At 44.7% G+C, this 20,503-nt stretch overlaps 1 protein-coding gene across 1 annotated transcript in view; it reads left to right on the top strand.

The window, feature by feature from the left end:
* Nucleotides 1-20,503, top strand: part of Sv2c (synaptic vesicle glycoprotein 2C) — a 186,942-nt gene that overhangs the window by 66,840 nt on the left and 99,599 nt on the right. The window contains exon 3 of the mRNA XM_006985749.4: nucleotides 18,166-18,346. Within this exon, the coding sequence (XP_006985811.2) occupies nucleotides 18,166-18,346 (181 nt within the window). The remainder of the gene's footprint in view (nucleotides 1-18,165; nucleotides 18,347-20,503) is intronic.

Raw genomic sequence — 20,503 nt, 5'->3', positions numbered from 1 at the left:
GCATGTGTAGAACAGCATTAGAGCTCTGAAAGGATGGCAAACCGGGCCAGTTTTCTCTGGGTGACATTTATGTCATGGCTGTGTCCTGCTTGCAGCCAAACCTAGCATCATGGTAGAGTGGCCTTCTTGGGCATCACCCAGGAGGTTTCACATCGGAGCCTGCTACTGAAAAGAAGAACATACTGATGATCAGCAGAATTGATAATGACCTGACCGTCCTGATTTTTAGCATATGAACCCTATCTTCAGACACTGGGAAATTCACTTTCGTGAATTGAGTTCTTGGCTCCATAATATGCTAATTTCACTCTGTGGCTATAGCAAGTTTTTCTCTTGCCGCAATGAAACACCATAGCTGAAGGCAAACTGGGAAGGAAAGGGTTTATTTGGCTTACACTCCCATATCACTGTTCATCAATGAAGGAAGTCAGGACAGGGACTCAAGCAGGGCAGAAACCTGGAGGCAGGAGCTGATGCAGAGGCTATGGAGGAGTGCTGCTTACTGGCTTGCTCCTCATGGATTGCTCAGCCTGCTTTCTTATAGAACCCAGGACCACCAGCCCAGGGATGGCACCACCCACAGTAGGTTAGGCCCTCCCACATCATTCACTGAGAAAATGCCCTATTGGCTTGCCTACAGCCTGATCTTATGGAGGCATTTTCTCCCTCTTTTATGGCAAGTTGACATGAACCTATCAGCACAGCAAGTTTTAGCTTTAATTTCTTCATCTACAAAATGAGTATGTTGCCTGTCCCTTCAATCTCTGTATTTTCCTTGGCTCCGAGTCTTGATGGCCTTGGGTGTGACTGATCTGTATGTAGCTGGGGTGAGCCACCTAGCTGCCATGATTCTCTGAGTTACGTGGGTGAATTCAAAGATTTTGTGAGAGCTGAAGGTGGGCAGCACTGGCTTACCGTAACATATGCAGAGACCTAGGCTGATAATAGCAACAAATGTTTGTCTAAGTTGTACTGTGTTCTAGATAAAGGTCAACGCATATTATAGCTCATGGTTATAGCTCATTTTTCTTCTGAATAACCCTGCATTAGTTACTTTCTATTCCTGTGAAAGGACACCATGACCACCGTAACTCATAGAAGGAAGAACTTATTTGAGGCTTACGGTTGCAGAGGGTTAGAGTCCGTGATCGCAAAGCAGAGGTAGCGGGCAGCAGGTGACTGGAGCAGCAGCTGAGAGCTCATACCCCAGCTAGCAAGCAGGAAACCGTGCAATGGGCATGGTGTACGCTTTCTAAACCTCAAAGCCTACCCCCAGTTCGCACCTTCTCCAATAAGGCCATACCTCGAGTCCTTCCCACACAGTTCTACCAACTGGGGACCAAGTAAGAATTCAAATGCCTGAGACTTATGGGAGACCACATTCAAATGCCCACAAACCCTGAGAAAAAAGGTGCTATTATAATCCTTGTTTTAAAAATAATGAGACCAGAGAAGACGCTTTGCCTGAAGTCTCATGGCTACTAAGTCCAAAGCTGGATAAAGAGCTGAGCCACGTGGGTGACAGTGAAGAACTTTCAGACCCAGGGACCAACCGCCACTTGTTTTGTTTGCTTGTTTTTATGGTTCTGAGGATCGAATCCAGGGCCTTGCATGTCCTAGCAAGTATTCTACCACTTAACCATACCCCGCCTTTCTCCTGTCCATTGCCTCCATCAGACTTCGTTCTAAACTGCTCGGCTGTTCTCAAACTTTCTGTGTAGCCCAAGATGGCCTTGAACTTGCAGTTCCCTGCCTCAGCCTCCAGAGTAGCTGGGATTAGAAGCTGGTGCACCTAAGCTTTCTTTTTATGATGCCAACCTGGAGGAAACACTTGATCCCACAGAGAAAGCAAGGGCTCAGTACGGTGGGGCATAGAAATGGCTTCTGCCTGAGCCTGAGCTCGTGGTGGGGTCACGTTCAGGGCAGCCAGACTCTCCCAGGCTGGACATGTTAGGTAGTCTCTCACTGCTTTCTACTTGCAAAGAATACCCTTCATCTATAAAGCTTGGCTAGGATATGGCAGCAGTTCCTGAGTCTCCTAAATATACAAGCGTCCTGATACTGCTAGGCTTTTTGACTCTTCGAGATAGAAGCAGAATTCAAGAGCTACTGCCTCCCATCCCTGACTGGGATGCCATCATGTCTTCTGTCTGGTGGCTCCTCCTTTCAGTGACCCTTCCGCCCCTCTCTGATCTTCAGGACGCTACCTGTTGTGATGTAATTTGACACTCTTGAGCTTGAATTGACTCAGCCCCTGCCAGCACAATTCCAGTAACTGCCCCCACCCCTCCCAACCCTATCACCCTCCTCCCGGCTTGGGTATAAGTCAGACAAGGATGTGCGGAGCTTCTCTACCATACTGGCCACAAACAAAAGCAGGCTGAAGAAAGAATATTTCCACGAAATTCTAGACACATTCATACTGGATTCATTTAAGCGTAATTAAATGGATAATTGAATGGGAGCGGTTGTGATGAAGAGCAGTGGTCATCTTGGACCGGATGCTCGGGAGTCTCATCCGGAGGGCTGTTGAAAGAGGCAGTGAATTCAACACCTGTGCTTTCCTCTGGCTTCCTCACCCCCCTTGTTCTACTTTCACGATGATGGGAGGCCCAGGGATCTTCCCTTCTTTGTCAGTCTCTCCCTCTCGTTCCTAAGTTACATTCCGATGTGATGTACTAGACAGTTCAGGGACAAAGGTTCTCCTTCAAGCTTCTCACATGCTGTAAAACAAACTCCCTGCTCTGTGAATGTGCAGGCCACAGGGAGGTCAGTAGTTCTAAAACAATGGTCCAGCAAAGCTCTGGTAACAGGCTTGACCTTGATGAGAAATCCTCCCGTCCCACCCCACCCCTGTCCAGCCCTGGCCTGCTCTGCCCTGCTCTATAAGCCTGCCTTATGAGCATCATTGATTGATTCTTCTTTTGGGCCAAGCATTGATCTTGATGTGTTCACTTGGTGCTAATGTGAGTATCATAAGAACCTGCAGACTCCCCCGCCCCCCCTCATTACTCTTTACTAATGAACTCCTTATAAAGGATTGCTGACCTAACTTGGTTCCTGTGTCAGGCATTTCCACTAAGAATGGAAGAAAACATAACAAAATAAAGGCCTACGTGTAATGGAAGAGAGCTCTGAATGTGTACTGTAAATGAATTAGTCTAAGAGCATTAGATGCTTAGCAGCTGGGGAACACTGGCTAGTGAGCCACTTAGAAGCATCCCAGTTCCCAGAATCACCACGGGGAAATGGCTGTCTTCCAGTTTTCTGATGGGGCAAGATTGGCTCAGACCTGTGTGACTCGCACACTGAGTTAGCATCTGAAAATGATGTCATGTTCACAAGAACCCTTTAATTGTAGGAGGGTATGGTGATGGTGAAACCCCAGGAACCAAGGGTGTTAGTAGGGTTTATAAAGGCATATTTTATCAGTTAGGATTTTGTTTCTGAAGCTGAGAGAACATCTGGATCAGAGAAGATCGAATAAAACTGATGTATTCCCCCTTAGTACCACAGGATTCCACCCGCTACACCACGCCGTTGTCAGATTAGCAAAGGCTTGGGCAAATCCCGTGTCAACCTTGGTGACAATAAGGTTCTTAACTGGCTCCAGGTACCAATTAAGGAAGCCACCAGACAAGGCTGGTGCTGCTTGGAAACTAGTCCTAGCGACAACAGCATGTAGAATTCGAAGGGTCTGAGAAAGATAAATCAGCATGCTAGGTAGTGAGATAATCTGACTTCCTATGAAAGCCATGCTGATGATCAAAACACATTATATGCACACATGAAGTTCTCAAACAATAAAATGAAAAAAGAGATTCTGGCGGAATGGTAGTATTGATTATTGGAGAAACAGCAGGGTTAGTTTGAAGAGTGTAATTTTCCAAAAGAGGGCCATGGATGTAGTCTTCGGAGCTAGGTGACACCTATAAAAAATAAAACTGAATAAGAAGCGTATTGGGAAAAAAAATCAATAACACCGTCAAACAAACCTTTGTCTATAGAAATGCTGCTGTCACACTTAGCTATCACCTTGACCCCATTATGAGACCTCTTGCTCCTGGCATTTACGCTGGGAGAACAGGGGTAAAACTGGAAGAACATGATGGTTCTGTCATGCATGTGCTCTCCTCAAATCTGAAATGTGTGATGCTAATGCAGTGAATGCAAGAGGGGTGCCCTGAGTCCTCCTTGCTGTGGCCCCCGACATAGAGGTTGTTCCAGACTAGGGAATTAGGGAACTTTGCATGAAGGGCCAGAGAATTCAATAGATATTTTAAGTTTAAAGATACTTATAGTTCCTGATACATAATTTTCTTTATTATGGTCCTTTCTTAGGATGTAAAATGCTCCAGGGCATAATGGTTAGTGATACGTGCCCTTATTCCCAGAACTTGAGAGACAGAAGTGGGCAGATCTCTGTGAGCTTAAGGCCAGCCTGGTCTACATTGGAGAGTTCTAGACTAACAAGGGCTACCCCATCTAAAAACAAAACCCCCTGAGATTTACCCTCTGACTTTGTATCACTACACGAAAAATGGTCCAGCAAGGTTCCAGTAATGGACCACAAATCATTGCACTTCTCAGAGCTCATCAGAGAAGTCCAGAGAATTAGCATCAGTGTTCAGCTACACATGGGACATTTATAGCACATCCCCACAAAGGCTGAGGGAAGGATTGTAAAAGCTAGACATCAGGGAGGACATGAGCAAAATAGTGTCTTCCAGACAGGACAGGACCACTGTATTCATGAGCTTGTGGCACCTGCAGAAGACCTGCAAGATCAAGCCAGTCAGCACCTTAGTATGATTTAGGAAGATTTTATGAGCCCTCACCCCTAACAGAGAAGCTATGGACAGTTGATGGCTTTGGAGAAGGTGAGAGTTTGTTTTCTTTAAGGGTTTGATCCTTGGCAGGTTGACCATGTTCCAGTAGTTATCTATACACACAGGAGTATTATGGCTGGACAAATTAGACTTGATAGGTTATTTTTTTAAAAAGGATATGAATATGGGAGTTAAAGAGGTGGGGTGTCAATCTGGCAGAAGTTAAGGAGAAGAGTTGGAATGAATATTATCAAAATACATTGTATGAAATTCTCAAATAATCATAGTATATAATAATAATAATAAAATAATATAATAGTATTATAATAATATTAACATTAAAATGTAAAGCATTGCTTTTTATTTTAGCTCATGAGCTATACCTACACATAGTTTGAAGACCCCTCTACAGACCGGGTCACTCCTCTTTATTAGCTAGAATAGTTCTTCAAATTTTGACATGGTTTTCTGTCTTAATGAGCAGCTGATGTAACCCAAAGGCTGGAGGTAGACATAAGTTGCCTGCTTTATTCCTTCTTGGTCAGCCCACAAAATGCTGATATCCTGGTTACTGCTATTGCAATGTGCATGGATGACTTTTGTCTCCATGTCAAGAGTTGTATGCTTTCTGCCACCATCCACAAAACAGGCAGGCTAACTTAACTTTAAGAAAGCTATCTCAGACCCTTTGCAGTTCTTAGCATGGGGAAAGAAGGCCAGGAGCTGCAGGGGGAGATGGTAGGAGAAAAAAATTCCTTGGCAGGTGATTGATCCAAAAGAAGATAATTCCCAACCACATGATACTGGTCTCATTTTTTTTTTTTCAAGACAGGGTTTCTCTGCGTAGCTTTGTGCCTTTCCTGGAACTCACTTGGTAGCCCAGGCTGGCTTCAAACTCACAGATATCCGCCTGGCTCTGCCTCCCGAGTGCTGGGATTAAAGGTGTGTGCCACCACCGCCCGGCAACTGGTCTCATTTTTAATCCTCCAGGTTTTGATTTTGCCCCTGTAGATGCAAAGGGAGGGGGCTTTGGTGCCTTCTGAAGGCTAGAATTTACCAACCACAGTAGGAAAGAATCTGAAGCATAAGATGAAAGTTTCATATTGTCCAATGGCCCAGATTAAGTCTGATTCAACTCAAAAGGAACTTAGAGCCAGATGTGATTGCTCACACATCTAATCCCAGCACTGGGAGGCAGAGGCAGGAGGATAGGGAATTGGAGGCTGTCTCAGCCTACCTAGCCAAACTCTATGTTGATATTTAACAAGTAAGTAGGGAGTGTATCCTTTAAAGTCGGACTGTAATACAGTTTTAATTAAAAGGTAAATTTGATACTGCATGCAATAGTGAATGTTTAGACACTAGTGACCATCACCATTGTTTAATGGCTCCAACACGGTAGGGTGACAGCAAGATCAAAAGTTCCCCACGTAACAGACAACTTGTTTTCTGATCGGATGCTGTCAACACCAGTCTGAGGGTGTAGAACTATAGAAAAATTATTTAAGATATCTTTCAGATAGTTAAAGAAATAAAATGTAAGAGACAGAAAAATCTTGAACTTCACTGTTTCCAGCAGCTGAAGCTAAGTTCTGAAATGAGGCAGCCCTGGCAGCTGAAGCTGCCAGCCCCGTGTCACTCTGTGAGGCATTGCCCGCTGTGGACACACCAGGTTGTGGGCGGGGCTTTCCAGGAGAGCATCTACTGGTAACATCTACATGGCAGTCTCAGGCTCCTCAGACTCACAGGCAGGTATAAACCTCCGAGAGCATGTGTCCAACTCAGGAAGGTGGAGGTTGCATGACCTTTTATGACCTTGCTCAGAAAACTCTAGGGCACCACACTTCATTGGCTCAAGGACTTGCCAGACAGGATCAAAGAGAAGAGAAGCATCATAGACTGTACCTCTAGACAGAGATGTCACAAAATTCCGAATTGTGTAGTCACTGACATGCATGCAGAAGGCATTTTTTAGTCTGTTCCATGCTACAGCAAATAATTTTTTTCCTTAACCCCTTTTTTCAAGTGCAATGTTTCTAAAATATTATTCCTACCATTGGAAATTTTATATTAGTGGTTCCAAGTCCTTGGGGTTTTATAGTCTATTTTGTAAATGAGGACTTGACATATGGAAGACATCTAGTTGGCTAAAGAAAGAATTGAAAACTAACAATGGTTACTCCAGCACACACTACTCTTTCTGTCTCTGTCAATGCATCATGTAAGACAGAAGCCAGGTTTACATAAAGCAAGAGGGAGAACAGCCCCTTGGAATGAAAGACTGTCTTTCAAATGGAGCGACTTCCTTTCAGGATGAACCACATCACTGTTCTTGTCTTCCTCATTTCCCTGTGGGCTGCTTGGAACTTTCTCACAATGTCTGTTGTATAGGTATACACTTGTGAATCACACCTCCAGGCAAAAAAAAGGCTTAAGTATATAATGTCTAACAGTTTCTTGGGACACCCACGGTTTTATAGTCAGAATTCGATTTTCACATTATCCCTGCCAATTGCATAGTTGCATGTATGAAGGCTTTTATTTTTGAGCCAAATCTTCAGTGATGCTGTTGCCCTTGCTTGCCTCCCAGAGGTGAGAGCTAAGTTCCTATTGATGAAGACACTATGTACCTCAGACACGGGCCCTGGAGGATCCAAGCTGCCTCTAATATGAAAGCCTCCTTCCAGAGGACTAGCTTTCATGGTACCAGAAAGCATCATGCAAGCTTCCAAAGGAGGGAAGTAATCAATAGTCCTACCCAGCTATGGCATGGATGAACCACAAAATGTGTGTGCCACCATAACCCTAAGGGTGCAACAGTGGTACACTTACCTTGGCGGCAACCAACAGCTCCCATGGTTTGAGATGGAGGAGTTCTTGTTTGATGTTTCAGCACTGACAAAATAAATCTCAGATGTCAAGAAATGCTGCCCTGATGAAAGAGATACCATGACAGAGGGAGACATCATGGGGATAGGCAGAAACCGGGTGCTAGGGAAGTTCCCAGGAATCCAAAAGGATTACCCCAGCTTAGACTACTAGCAACAGTGGAGAGGGTGCCTGAACTGGCTCACCCCAGTAATCAGATTGATGAATACCCTAACTGTCATCAAAGAGCCTCTCTCCAGTAACTGATGGAAGCAGATGCAGAGATCCACAGCCAAATGCCAGGCCGAGCTCCAGGAGTCCAGTCAAAGAGAGGGAAGAGGAATTCTATGAGCAAGAGACATCAAGATCATGATGGGGAAACCTACAGAGACAACCAAACCAAAATAGTGGGAACTCATGAAATTTAGACCAACTCCCATGAAGCAGCATGACCTGTATTTGCTGTAAGGGGGCTCCATTAGACTCCAGCTGTGGTTTCTGGTGCTCACATGCTTCTTCACACCTGGGGTGCTTTGGCCCCACTGCATCTGCTCCCCTCCCTCCAGCTGTGACTTTTGCTTCTGGGAGTTGCAGTCGCTGTGAGAGGCGTTTCCTGTTTCCCTCTCCTCCCTGCTCATTCACCTTCATCATCTGCTCTCTGTGAGTGTTACTGTCATTAACAACAGCTTGGGATTTCCTTTTCAGACCTCACCAGTGACATCTGGGACAAACTCCTCAGTCTTCCTGTTTTCATAACGCAACAGCCGAGCTAAACAGTTTCCATAGAGTCTGTGTGATTCACAAAGGGTAAAATATTGACCCCCAACTCTTTATTGAAAGTTTGTGATCCTCACACAAAGGCTTTAAATCATCAGTTCCCCGCTCAGGAAACCATAAAAGATTCCTAGTGTCTTTGTTAATAATTGTGGTGGTTTGAATAGGAATGGCCCCCATAGACTCATGGGTTTGAATGCCTGGCCCATAGGGAGTAGCACTATTAGGAGGTGTGGCCTTGTTGGAGGAAGTATGTCACTTCGAAGGCAGACTTTGAGACCTTATATGCTCAAGTTAGGCCCAGTGTAGTACACAGTTTACTTCCTGTTGCCTGCAGATCCAGATGGAGAACGCTTAGCTGCTTCTTCTTCTTCTTCTTCTTCTTCTTCTTCTTCTTCTTCTTCTTCTTCTTCTTCTTCTTCTTCTTCATGTCTGCCTGAATGCCGCCATGTTTCCTGCCAACATGATAATGAACTAGACTTCTGAAACCTAAGCTAGCCCTGAATAAATATTTTTCTTTGTAAGATTTGCTATGGTCATGGTGTCTCTTCACAGCAATAAAACCCTAAGACAATAATTAACTTTATTGTTTGCGATTTAAAGATTTTTCTTATAGCATAATATTAGGTTTATCCGTGCTGTAGCAACATTTTTAAGTCTAAATAATATATTGTATGTGAATTTTTCATACACACACTCATGTGCTCCTTGAACAACATGGAGTTCTTGTTTACTCTGTTCTGTGCACCTCCAGCTCTGCCTCCCTTAATTCAGAACTTCCCTGGGAGGGAGCTTTTTGGTGGGAGACCTCTGATTTATGACTCCAAACCCAGTACCACCTTCCATGTGGAGTGTCAGAAGTCCCTAAATCTAATTAAGCTGATTTTCCTTTATTCCCCCTTAAGCAGAATGTCCTCACTTTAATTACAACGTGCATTTGATTTTGTAGTAATTACTTTTAGCATGTTTTCAATCTCCCAAGGAAAGAAAGGTTCAAAGACACATCTTCACATTAGAATTGCACGGAAAAGTTTTTAAAGATATCCTTTGTCTAGGCCTAGTGTAGGCACAGAGTCCCTGGGTGAAGCCCTTCAAATCCTTTACTTGCTTCTGAGACAAGGTCTGCTCTGCAGTCCAGGCTTTCTTTGAAGTCAGGATCCTCCTGCTTCAGTTTCCAGAGACTGGAAGTACAAGTGTGTGACACTATGTCTGACCTCCTCAGGAGGTATTGTGCAACAGTTTCCTCAGAGACCGAAACCTTTCCTCCTACAGGGAAGCTCCTTAAGCAGGAAGGTAAACAACTCAAAAGAGCTTCAGGAAGTCCCTGAAACCGACGAGATTCACTAGGCCCCTCCCTGTCAGCGTAAACAATAGAAGCTGAGAATACCTCTCAAGAAGAGCAAAGCTAAGATGCAAAGAAGATTCTGAGACCAGATCAGCTGCCTAGAAGACACAGAAACCAGCTGAGCTGCCTAGAAGAGGTAGACCAGTCACTTAGGAAGATACCCTCCAGACTACTGAGCACCTGCAGTCACTTAGGAAGATACCCTCCAGCCTATTGGGCAGCCTGCAGGCTGTGGGTATGCTCCGGATTTCCCAGTTTTCTTGAGCTGTCCCCCAAGCTGGTGTGGGCCTTGGTGACAAAGCTGTTTTGAGTCATTTCTGCTCCTGTAAGTAACCCCTCACCCATACTCCAATAAAACTCACTGGTTCACCAAGTTGGACTTTGGTGGTATATGTACTTTGGTCTGTCATGGGATCCCTCTCTAGGATGAGTAGACATGTGTGTTCCATCTCGCCAGGAAAAGTCTTGTCACACAGCAGACAGTTTCATGTACAGTTAGATACAAAGCTGTCTTGAACTTCGCAGTGAACTGCTGAGGAGGAAAAGCCTTGTCCTGTCCACATTTGGCAGCCTCTCTTGCCACTCTGTCCCTCATACTTAGCAGAAATTCAAACCAACCGTGGTAATCAGCTATCACTGGCCCCCTTTGTTGGATCGAGGATTGGGAATAGCGAATTCAGTGACCACTTTTCCCCCTCAGCTCACAGCGTGGAATAGGGGAAGCTTGAAGAGCAGGGATCCTATTGGTGTGGGACCAATGCGTGGTGTCCATCATGTACCATGAACCAGCTTGCATTAATCTTCTTTCTTAATACCTGTTGTTGCTATTATTATTATTATTATTATTATTATTATTATTGCTTCAAACACCAAGTGAATTGCAATTGCCTGTTTCAAGGGTGGGACTGACGTCTTGCCTGTCTTTCAGTGCCTCTCCTATCCAACAGGCATGCTATATCCTAGCCATTTGACCAGAGACGTTAGGAAATAAACTGGGCTTCCTTATTAGGACTCCTGTCTGGTCTCCCTGCTCACTGGATATGGCAAAAAGTCTCTGACTTTCATGTGTTGTTAGTGCCCAGGTAAACCTGGGTAAACTGGCACTGTTGCCCATATAAGCAGCCAGCCTCTGCCTCTTCCTGGATGACACACTTAAATGTCAGGCTTTCCAAATACGAGTCAGAAATATACAGTGGACGGCATCTGATATTTACACTTCTTTCCAGCTAAGGTGAGCTGACTTTTGTTGTAAATACTCACCAGTGCAAATTCGAAAGGTTTTCCCCCCCTCCGCCTCATTCATATGTCTTTGCCTTATTTTCCTTGGTTTTATTTGATTTTATGAAAGTCTGTAGATGTATTTGAGCACATAATGGCCCCTCCCAGTGGCTTCTGAAATAGTCATTGAAAAATTAGGGATAGAGGGGTGGCTCAGCAGTAGGGAACTTAGGTAGCATGTATGAGGCCCTGAGTTCAATCCCCGGCACTACAATAAGTACATGAAAATAAGTGAATAAATGAATAATAAGAGAAAGAAAAGAAGAAAAGAAGGAAGGGAGGGAGGAAGGAAGGAAGGAAGGAAGGAAGGAAGGAAGGAAGGAAGAAAGAAAGAAAGAAAGAAAGAAAGAAAGAAAGAAAGAAAGAAAGAAAGAAAGAAAGAAAGAGAGAAGCTAGAATTAGGCAAAGTTTATTAATTAATGATGAATTCTTTAAAGTTTCTGTCTGCAAAAATAGCATGTGTGTGCCGGCATGGGTGTGTGCACTTATGTGTGTTTATGTACACCTGCACGTGCATCTCTGTATATGCATATCTGGGATTTGAAAAGTTAGATTACTTCTCCGGAGCTGTTTCAAGCGGCTCCTTTTCAGTCCTTGAGCTGAGGAAGGCTAGATATTGTCATTCCATGACCCTCTCCTCTTCCCGGCAGCTCCTACTGTTTCCGACTTTGTCTTTCCCTGTTCTGTCTGCCTCTCGCCAATAGAAATATTAGAAACTGCTGCTTCCTGAGCATCTGTGTGTCACCCAGTTAAGAAACTGATTTATCCCGTTTAGTCCCTCAGAAACCCTGTGAGATAGGAACTATTATTAGCCCCATTATACTGAGGAGAAAACTGGAGCACACAGAAATTAAGTAACTTACCCAGGCCCGGGAATGGGAGAGACAGATCTGGGCTACCTGTTTCAAGGCCTGAGCACTTAACTCATTGCTGCCTAGTGTAATATTCAGAGTGGTAAATGATGGGGAGGGACAACATTGCGTTCAGTTCAAAAATACAGTTTTTAAAGTTTCCCTTCTTCCTCCTTCTCAACGCCCATTGCCTTGGTAATGTTATCACTTCTAGGTATCTTTTTTTGAGACAAGACCTTGCTACTTAGCTAGGTTGGCCTTGAACTTGTGATCCTGTTGTCTCCACCTACCCAGTGTTGAAATTATAGATGACAGGTATGTACCACCTGTCATGCTTGGTTCTTGCCGGCATTGTCGAGGAGTCTAATAAAGGAAGTGCTGACTTGACTGACGTGTGTGTTCATTCTACTTCAAGCACAGAATTCGAACAGCAAAGTAGGAAGAAATCAAAAGTTGTAGATGAGGAGGAAATTCGTACCCTTTTAAACATTGAGTTGGGGTAGAGACCGTGGCAGCTGGGAAGGACCACTAAGATCAGACCTTTATGGACTACGGTGGTGTTTGGCCAAGGGAAGGCTGTGTTAATTCAGACAACATGTTGGAGGTCTGGGGACTCTGTCCACGGGGCAGCAGATATGGATTCTTCCATGGTAGTGGATAGAAGTGGAAAATGTGGAAGAAACCAGCAAGGGGAAGTTCCCTCCCAAGACCAAAGCAGAAGGCTAAGTCATCTTTGCAGGATCAACCAACCATACCCAAAGCCCAGGCCAAGCGTTTGGCCCAGGAAGACTCTGAGAGACTGGCCTAAGACCTTACAACCAGTTATTAAAAGACAGCTTCCAACTAGGCTCGAGAGCTTTGACTTCATTCCGAGGCTTTTTCCAGTATGGGCTGAAAAAATCCAAAGCAGAATCTCTGCTAAAGGGAACTGGAGAAGGGGAGGGCATCGGCTGTGGCGTTGACCTTAACCAGCTTCTTATAGCCTTCAATAAATAGACAAAACTATTAGTAAGTGATCGGTGGCTGTTCCAGTGACTTGTGAACACAAGCCTGGTTTCTTTTAGCACAAAGCATGTCTTCACAAAGCATTGCCTTCTCTAAGCGAATCATGGCTAATCTTTGGTAATGGAAAAGTGGGCACAAAGCATGATATGCACAGGTCCTTAAATGAAGCGTTTAGCATGTCGGCTTACGTTCATTTGAACATCCTCCAAATGCAGAGTAGTCTTTCCTCTAGAAGGGCTCTTCACACTGCAGCTCACCATTGTCTTTCTTGTGTCCTCCCAGTCGTCAGTTGCTTTGATTTTTCAGGTTCACAATTCTTTAATGTACAGTGTGAGCTTTAAGGCATGGCCCCCAATCTGAGCATGGACTTTTCCATTAGGTCTTGGTCTCTTCCAGTGATTGATGTGGCTCACATTTGTTCAGTAGCACTGATTCTTCTCTGTCTTCTTTCCAAGGTCCTACGTTCATTTTCATAGTAATAGTTTCCTTTCCTTTCACACCCATCTCACTATTTATGTGATTGATGTGTAAGCAAATGTATAATTAACAACAAGCAGAACCGGAACAAACAGGTCAGGTGCATGTGCAACCAGCCTTGGGTAATCACAAACTGTCACCAGTGGAAGCAGAAGAAAGAAGGGTGAGTCACAATTAAAGTCATTCAGTGATGGTCTCAATGTGCCTGTTGGGGGTCGGGGTGAGGCTGTTTAATTTGGTGAGTTAGATAAGTACACCATGTAAGTAGTATGAAATGGAAGGTCACTTATTTACTACTGTTTAAAGGCAGTACACAGGCTCTATTCGAGACCATCGCCATAGGGGTCACTGCAGTGGGAAAGCTGGACTTAATAACTACTAAAAGGAAAAATAAGAATTTACAGCCAAAGAGAAAAGTTCCAAGGACCCTAGGAAATGGGTGGAAAATTACTAAGAGAACACATCACAGGGCAAGAGCAATTCTCACCATACTAGTCCAGCTGGACTCTTGCTGAAGGCTAACTAGGATACTTAGACATCTACTGAGGGATGGTAGAGGATGAGGAAACTGATTAGGTATCAAAGGATGTCACTTGTGGGTATGGGTCATTGTATGTGTGTTGGGGGGGGGCGGTCCTGGGTTATCAGGAGCCTTGCTAAAATTGAACAATGCAGAGAGGAACACAGGCAGCCAAGTCAGGACCTGGGATGAAAAGAGTCCCCCTGGATAGGTTTAGTCAAGGAGAGAATCTCCGTCAGTGAGCACCTACTATAAACACACCCTGGGTTTGTGGGAGAAAACTCTAGCTTTGGGGAAATAAGTGTATCTGCTACTTATAAAAGGAGTAATATCTAGAAATACTGAGCACAATCAGGGCAATAATGGTATTTTCTTTATTTTATGAATGCAACAGACTGTGTTATAGTAATCTTTCCAAACAGTCCCAGAAATGTCATTTTTATTCAAAATGATTCATTGCACTTTGACTTAGAAGTTTTAACATAAGAAATGCCCCTCTCCCCATGTAACAGGTGAATAGGATCATTATTGCCTCATGGAGGTGTTTTTCACTGGGTAAATTTAGCATGTCACCATAGAAGACTTTTCCTTGAAAATGAATTTCTAAATTCATCGTGCAATGAATTCTAAAGTCATCCATTAGTCACAGATAACCAAAACGTTTAAAATCTTTTTTTAAAAACCAATTGGCAGTTACTATGAGGGTTAAAAAAAAACTGTAGCCGGTTTCCTAAATTGGTCTGTTTTGTTTAAATGTGGTTTAAAATGATGTTAGGAGAAAAGATGTGACCCCCCTTTAGGGAATATCAGGAGGAATCAAAAGTGGCTTAGCAGAGACAGAAATGGAAATGTGATATTTATCAGGGGAAACAGGGTATGATTAAACCAAATTGAACCAGCCTCCACATTAGAAAATGCCTTGATGAGAAAGTCATACTCAAGGCCTTGGGGTCCTTCTCTAAAGACCAAGACACGGATCTGGCTGAAAAAAGGGCCTTTACCAGAGCTGTGGAAAGAATATCATGAACTTGTATCCCAGGTTCAACCTCCTGATAGTGTCGCTGGGTTGGATAAATCGATGAAAGAACCCAAGAGTCACAGTCCAGGGTGTTCTTATGTTGTTCTCCCAGAACTGGACAGGAGGCTCACCTGGTCCCGGGGAGTCCTTCCTTTTGTGGGGAAGAAGGGGTTTCAAGACAGGGTTTCTTTGTGCAGCCCTGTCTGTCCTGATGCTTGCTCTGTAGACCAGGCTGGGCTCGAACTCCAAAAGTGCTGGGATTAAAGGAGTGGGAAACCATGCCCACATAGGAGCCCTTTCTAAGCCCTCTGCTTGCCTTTTTGTGATCCCCCGCTCCTCCAGGGAGCTCTGACTGCTCTGTGTCTTCAGAGTTAGCATATCCTGTAACCTATGCCCCCTGCTCAAACACATATGAGTCCCTAAGTAAGATATGCATTTCTGAGGATGTTTAGGTGGAAAGCATGCCAACTTAAGAGGACCTTCAGACTCACCTGAGCATACAGATCATCTAGGGATCAGGCCCAAGTGAACACGTCTGCCCCAGAAAGCCCAAGAGCTTGGGTTCCTATCAAGTCCTTGGCCCAAAGTCCGTAGTTGGTAGAGCAAAGGTCTAAAAGGTGCAATTTCAAAATCTGCCTTCTCATGACTTCTAGTCTTCCCACTTCTAAGCTGAGGGGCTCTGGCTGAAGGTCCGGCTAACCCTGACCAGCAGAGAATCGTGAAGAATGGAGAGCAGAGAGGGCAGAGGAACTGTACAGCTACTCCAGGTTCTCAAGGGCTCCCTGCACAACACTGTGAATACAAAATGGCAAGTGGGACCTAATCAGGAAGCACAGTGTGTAGCCTTCCTGTCTGAGCGGTCACAGTTTTGTTCACACCGAGACTTTGTGAACACTCCGGTGTTTGGCTTTAATTAGCTTACATGATCGACAAATGAAGATTCTAACTTCTACGTTCTTCTTTCAAATCAGCTGTTTGGTAGGTTTAATCCTTCCCATAGCTTGCCCAGTGGAATAGTCTAATTACCAACATCAAACAAACATGAAGCACGAAAGATACTACCTTCAGAGCTTAAGCATTTCTAACCAGAGTGAAAGCGGTAGGAATACTCAGCTTGAGGTTGCACTCTTAGGCGATAAGCCTGCCACTTGTGGAGGACTTCAATACCATCCTGAAGAATTTCCCCTTGCCCCTTCCCTCTCTTTCTGTCTGGGTGCTAGGATTTGCAGGCATGAATCACTTGTCCAAGCACTATTTTTAAATGTACATTCCAGATAGCCTGACATTGACCTAAGAATGCAAAAAAAAAAAAAAAAAAAAAAAAAAAGGGCTAATTTGTTGATGGAGATAAGTTTAAGAAATAGCCTGTTTAAACAGTCACATCCCCCTAATTATTAGTGACCACATAATTAATGAGTCGATATGAGGCTCAGGAGGAAAACACTTGGCGAGGCCTTCCAAACATCACATAAATACTGTTCACACAGCCATGGTGAATGAAAAGTGTCTGAACAACTGTAAACCAGACTCTTTCCTTACCCAAACCAGCTTCCAATTAGACTGGGATACTGCAAAGAAGTGGACTGAGCCTGCAAATCCTAGCACCCAGGAAGCTAAGGCAGGAGGGTTATAACAAAGCTGGTCTATATAGTGAGTTCTAGGCCAGCCAGGAATGTACAGTAGCATCTTGGGGAGAAAGAGGGAGAGAGACAGAAAGAGAGGGAAGGGGCAAGAGAGGGAGAGGGAGGCAGGAAGGGGGGGAAAGGAAAAGGAAAAGAAATGGATGAAAACCTGAAGTGACAGCCTGTTTAGTGCCCCTTCTAGACATAAGGAACTTCACTTATGTCTCTCCTCCTGAACATGCCACTGTTTCAGAAAGGCTTCTGGACTAACGTTTACCACACCTACGTTCCTCACCAAGGTTTGCACAATGTTTGTCAGAGGTTTGTTTTTCTTAGACGAGAGTGAATTAGAAAATGCAAGTAAGGGGCTGGAGAGATGGCCCAGCAGTTAAGGGCACTGGCTGCTCTTCCAGAGGGCCTGAGTTCAATTCCCAGCACCCACATGGCAGCTCACAACTGTCTGTAACTCCTTTTCAGGGCATCTGACACTTCACACAGACATGCATGCAAAAATAAATAAATAATTTTTTTAAAAAAGGCTGGAGAGATGGGTCAGCGGTTAAAAGCACTGGCTGCTCTTCTAGAGGACTCAGATTCAATCCCCAGAATCTACATGGCAGCTCACAATTGTCTGTAACTCCAGTACCAGGGATCTGACATCCTCACACAGACATACATGTAGGCAAAACACCAATGCACAGAAAATGTAAAAATAAATAAACTGAAAGAAAAAAATTCAGGTGTCCACTCCAGTGACAGCGAGGAGAATGTCTAACTCCTAGTTATCCATTTGTTTTCCTTAGGGGCCAAAGCCAATGTTAACATTTCTTGACATACTAAAACTATTTCTTGTCTCACTGAACTCTCGGCTCTAAGAGCCTTCTCTGATGAGAAGAGCAAAAGCTGTAGAAACCGTTTATATTTCATCCTCGTAACTGCTAGGTCCTCTTTTCTCAACTTCACAGCAAGGGGCAGAGTCTTCAAGTGGGACTGGACTGGAAAGTTTAAGGTCTGGCCTTAGCACAGGTCGTTGGTGCAAGCAAGTATTAAAACAGTTTGGAGGTCCACTTTGACCTGGGCAGGGCGGGGCTTGACTTGGATTCCCACCGTGTCCTCGTCATGGTGACACACAGGGCTTTCGGACCAAAAGTGGAAACCTGAAACCAGCCCCTAGAATTGCTCTGTGAGATTTCTCGTGCCTTCCCACCGCATACCCGAACCTCACAAGGCTGGGGTGCAGTGTGACCAGTTTGTCTTCTATGTGTGATGGCAAAGGAAATAACTTCCCATCGGTCGGTGCTCCTGAGGGGTCAGGCTGCTCAAAGACTTGGCAGAGCTGACTTCCAACCTGTCAGGCAATCGCTGTGTCTCCCTGACGGTGCGCTTTTAGGGGTCTCCCCCCGACTCCCCTACCTCCCACCTCCCACTCCCCTACCCCCCACCCCCCACCCTCCACGCCCCCACCCCAACCCCGTGCCCCATGCAAAGTGCTGGAGCGTGATTTGTGCCTCGTCGGCTGTTCCGTGTGCTGTTGGTTCCCAACTTCTGACCTGCTCTTTTGTCTTCTGTGTGTTGCAGGCAGCATAGTGTACCTCGGGATGATGGTGGGGGCCTTCTTCTGGGGAGGACTGGCAGACAAGGTGGGCAGGAAGCAGTCTCTCCTGATTTGCATGTCTGTCAACGGATTCTTTGCCTTCCTGTCCTCGTTTGTGCAAGGCTACGGCTTCTTTCTCCTCTGTCGTTTGCTTTCTGGATTCGGGTAAGGTTTTTCTCCTTCCTGTTTTATAGTAACGTGTTTACTCACAATTGTACGGTTTCACGCTAAAAGATCTCGGTGTTAAGAAAGAAGCGGGTAACATGTTTCTTCTATTTTTTGTGTCAGCCTGAGAAGCCACGAGGTTGATTCTTAGAAGTGTGATTATAGACACTTAAATCCAAGAAGGCACTAAGCACCCATGCTCCTGTGGCGGGTGGTGGTGTGAATTACCTCTAGGGGACTGGTTTTGCTTAAACTTGGGATTCTGCTTGCACAGAAACAAATATTCAGAAACACATTTCTTTTGAAGATTTAAGTAAGAGAGAGCTGTACCTACTACAGTGGTTCACATTATTTAGGGACTGCTCTTAAATCCAGGATTAGGCTGTCTCAAGCACTGTGGCTTTATTGGTCTAGGTTGCCTCTGTGTGTTTAACTAGGGGGGAAGCCTGCTTTGGAAAACATAAGAAGTTTTGTCTGTAATTTCCTGATTTGGGCAGAGTTAACTAGAATCATACTACTAGCCATGTGCAGGGGTGTCAATGATGTAGCTGTTTTCTTGAAAGAGACCAAAGCATACACTTACTCTGGGTCCGTAAGTGTAAAAAACACAGCAGCCTGATTATGAGAGTGTGGGAAACTTGTAGAAATATAAGGAAAAATTTGTAGAAATATAAATTTCTGCCTCCAGATTGACGACTTAGCGATATTCTTTTTGAGATGTTGTTAGAAACAGTAGTTCCTTTTTTATGAAGTAGGGGGACAGGATAGTTTATGAGTCTGAGAGCTCATACCAGCAGGAGCCGTTGATCACAGCCTACAGAGCAGGACACAATTCTGTGTTACAGAGAACCCCAGCATATCTTTCTCTTACACACATATTCTCAACTAAAACCAATATTTTTCAGAATATTGTCGGTACATGCCGAGCAGACCCCGAAGGGCTGGAGTCTGCAGATATAGGACAACTGCTCAACATGTTCACTGCCTGAGGGAACACAGCCATAGGCACTGGAAAGGACAGGAGAGCAAGGTGTGGTCACAATGGCCCGAACCTGTAGACCGATGCCTAGGTCACGTGGTTCCCAGAAGTGAAATGGAGAACTATTGATGTAACCAACCGTCTTATTAAATAAGAAACACAGAAACAATGTAAAAGAGAAAGCCGAGAGGTCAGAGCTCAGAGCTAAAATCTCACCCTTCCGCCTGCGGTGTCCCAGCTTCCCGAAAGAGATCTATTTCCTGTCTGTCCGTCTTTTCATAGTATTTTGTTCTGCCTTCTCATTGGTTGTAAACCCAAACACGTGACTGCCTCGTCACTGTCTGAATGTACAGCCCCCTAGGTCTTAAAGGCATATGTCTCCAATGCTGGCTGTATCCCTGAACACACAGAGATCTATGGGATTAAAGGCGTGTGCCACCACCGCCACACTCTTGCTATGGCTCTAATAGCTCTGACCCCCGGGCAACTTTATTTATTAACATACAATCAAAATCACATTTCAGTACAATTATATTACCACCACAGAGAACCGTTGAATTCTTATTTAATCTGTATAAGCAGAGATGTTCCATACTGAATGAACAAAACTCTAACTCAAATCACTGAAAACAGTCATGGCTCCTCAGTCAGCTTCCAAGTAGGCACTACTTAACAGATCCAGAACTCCTTGCATAAGGGAGAAGCCAAGTCTCTGTGAGGAAGGATACCACTACATCAGCAAAAGTTAATTGTGAATATTTCTCACAGTCTTCCCCAAAGGGGATGACTATGCCTCAAGAAAGACAAAATAAATAAAACAGGCTTCTCAGAGCTTACTGGATGCCAACTGGATTCCAGTAGACCCAAGTGACATCGCAGTCTACCAGTCAGCAGAGGGGCTGTGAGAAGGGAGGTGATCCGTGACATTTTAGTTCAAGTCTGGCTCACAGTGGGTCAGGAAGTCTCCAGCTCCATCTTGTGCTTGCTTGATTCTAAGGTTCCAGAACATTCCGCTGGAAGAGCTATTCCTGGCAGTGGCAGAGTCTCATTGGGCAGCGCATCTGCCCACCAGGTCCATTCATTGCAAACACCACAACATGAAGAGAAGTCCTAGGTCACCGAGCCCACACCCCGCATGCTGCAGATTTATAACTGGGAATGGCTATACTGCATCCTGC

Source organism: Peromyscus maniculatus, chromosome 15 (genome assembly GCF_049852395.1).
Source record: "Peromyscus maniculatus bairdii isolate BWxNUB_F1_BW_parent chromosome 15, HU_Pman_BW_mat_3.1, whole genome shotgun sequence".
Taxonomy (NCBI): domain Eukaryota; kingdom Metazoa; phylum Chordata; class Mammalia; order Rodentia; family Cricetidae; genus Peromyscus; species Peromyscus maniculatus.
The sequence above is the reverse complement of the archived record's forward strand: the minus strand, read 5'-3'. Positions and strand labels throughout refer to the sequence as shown.